General features: G+C 67.8%; 1 protein-coding gene across 1 annotated transcript in view; it reads left to right on the top strand.

Annotated features, from left to right (window-relative positions):
- Nucleotides 1–2,254, top strand: part of MNEG_2261 (hypothetical protein) — a gene marked incomplete at both ends in the record, with an annotated part of 6,626 nt that overhangs the window by 1,458 nt on the left and 2,914 nt on the right. The window contains 4 exons of the mRNA XM_014049264.1: nt 30–144; nt 408–1,037; nt 1,200–1,335; nt 1,837–1,940. Coding sequence (XP_013904718.1) covers nt 30–144; nt 408–1,037; nt 1,200–1,335; nt 1,837–1,940 — 985 coding nt within the window. The remainder of the gene's footprint in view (nt 1–29; nt 145–407; nt 1,038–1,199; nt 1,336–1,836; nt 1,941–2,254) is intronic.

The raw sequence follows: 2,254 nt of genomic DNA, 5'->3' as shown, positions 1-2,254 counted from the left end.
GCGGCCGCCACTCCTGCCGCGGCCCGCAGGGAGGGCGGCGCGGGGCCGCCGCCGGCGGACGCCCCTCTGACGTGGGTCCCCTCAGAGGAGTGGCGCCAGATCGCGGCGCGGCAGCGGGTGGCGCACACAGAGCCGTGCATGCAGGTGGGCCCGCGGACGTGCGTCACCGCCGCCTGCCCCACTCTCTCGCTGCACTCTCCTGCGGCAATGCACCTGCATGAAGGACGGCCATGCAGCTGTTGCCGCCCTCCTCGACGCTTCAGTTCACTGCTTTCAGTGTCCGCCACAGCCATAGCCTCAGTGGTCCTCACCTGCAATGGTCATATCTGTAAGGTGAACAATGTTGCATTATCTGGTTTCCAGACATGTGCAAATGCAACATATTGCCGCGTTGCTTGCCGGATCAGGTGTATGCGTCTTACAGCTGGCGCCGTGACCTCGCTAAGGCAGCCCGGCCGACCGCCGCCATGCTGGGGGGCGCGCGGCCGCTGGAAGACGAGGAGGCGGCGTCGGGGCGCGTCGCGATTGGCGGCGTGCGCGGCAGCGGTGACAGCGTCAGCAGCGAAAGCGGCAGCAGCAGCGGCAGCAAGAGCAGCAGCAACGGCAGCAGCACAAGCAGCACAAGCAGCAGAAGTGGGGATGGCAACGGGGCAAGCCGCGGCAGCAGCGGCAGCAGCGGCAGCAGCAACAGCAGCAGCAGCAGCGGCGGCACCACCAGCAGTAACAAAGGCAGCAGCGGCAGCAGCAACACCAGCAACACCAGCACCAGCAGTAGCAACAAAGGCAGCCGCAGCGGCAGCAACACGAGCGGCGGCAGCGGCGGCGGGGGCGCCTCAGAGGGCGGCGGCGGCGGCTTCAGGACGGGCGGCGGCGGCGCCGCGGCGGCGGCCCTTGGGCGCGTCGAACTGCAGCAGCCTGAGATGTCTCTGGCGATTGCATGGTCGTTATGCAGCCGTGCACTGCAGCGGTCGTACGTCAAGGGGTGCGTCGAGGCGCTGAAGGAGGGCAGCGGCGCCGAGGACGTGAAGGACCTCCAGGTGTGATCTGGGGTGATCTGGGGCGATCTAGGGCGATCCGAGCGCACTGCGCGTGCTCTGACGGCGTTTTCTGGACTCATGTGAGCCGTGGCTGAGGCCAATGTTTTTCGTGATGCCGCAGCTGCCGCCGACTCCTGGTGTCCCTCCATCGGCCCTGCGAAGGTGCGCATGCAGGTGCACACGCGGCGCGCGCGGCTGGCGCTGGCGCCGGCCTACCACCTGGCCTATGCTTACGGCTCCAAGTACACCCCCAGCCGGGCTGACATCGTGCCAGAGCAGCACGAGGCGCTGCTGTCGGGTGCGCAGCACGCGCGGCGCACTTTTTTGGGGGGGAGGGGGGGGGGGCGGAGCACGCGTGGTGTTTGTGGGGCGAAGTGCGTGGCGCGGTGCGCGGGGAGTGCGCTCGATTGTGGGGCAAGGGGCCCGTCCTTCTGCATGCCCCTGCCCAACCTACGGGGGCCGGCTCCGGTTTTGGGTGCTGGGGCCGCCAACATAGCGGGGGGGCCACCAAGCCGAATTCTAGCAAACAATGTTGAGTGTGTTTGTACCTTGCGTCTCCATGGATGGCGTTTCGGGGGGCGGGACATCTTTTGTTGAGGAGTAAGCAATCCGAAGATTGTACATCAACCCTGGGGCCCGCAGCGCCGCCATCGAGCTGCCCTGCTGACAGGCTCGGTGCGTTATTGACAGCACTGCCTGTGTCCCACCCGGCGCGTCGGCCACAGCCGCCACCCCCCCCCTGCAACTACCACTGCTGCCACTGTCACCGCTGCCGCCGCATTTGTCACGTTGCACCCAGGCCGCTGGGGCGGCGGTGTGTCTGCGCAGCCGCACCTGTCGCCAGGCAAGGGCGCCGCCGCCGCGGCCTCCACCGTCGGGCTGCTCTCGCTGGCGGCCTTCCAGGTGCGCCTCGGCCGCGCACAAGGCTTGCGCGCGGCCGCCCCCATGCTGCGGCCTGCGGCCTGCGGCGCGGGCGGCTGTGGCTGGGGTCGAGGTCGGGACCGGGCCGCCGTGTTCCGCGCCTTGCCCCGCATCCGCGTGCCGTGGCCTTGTGTGATCATCATTTCATGCAAGCACCGCCCGCTCCGGTCCGTGTACATACACTATTTGATCCCTGCACACACACACACACACACACACACACACACACACACACACACACACACACACGCACGCACGCACGCACGCTCACACACACACACACACACACACACACA

Source organism: Monoraphidium neglectum (genome assembly GCF_000611645.1).
Source record: "Monoraphidium neglectum strain SAG 48.87 unplaced genomic scaffold scaffold00249, whole genome shotgun sequence".
In the NCBI taxonomy this organism is placed as follows: domain Eukaryota; kingdom Viridiplantae; phylum Chlorophyta; class Chlorophyceae; order Sphaeropleales; family Selenastraceae; genus Monoraphidium; species Monoraphidium neglectum.
This window is presented reverse-complemented; position numbering and strand designations above follow the sequence as displayed.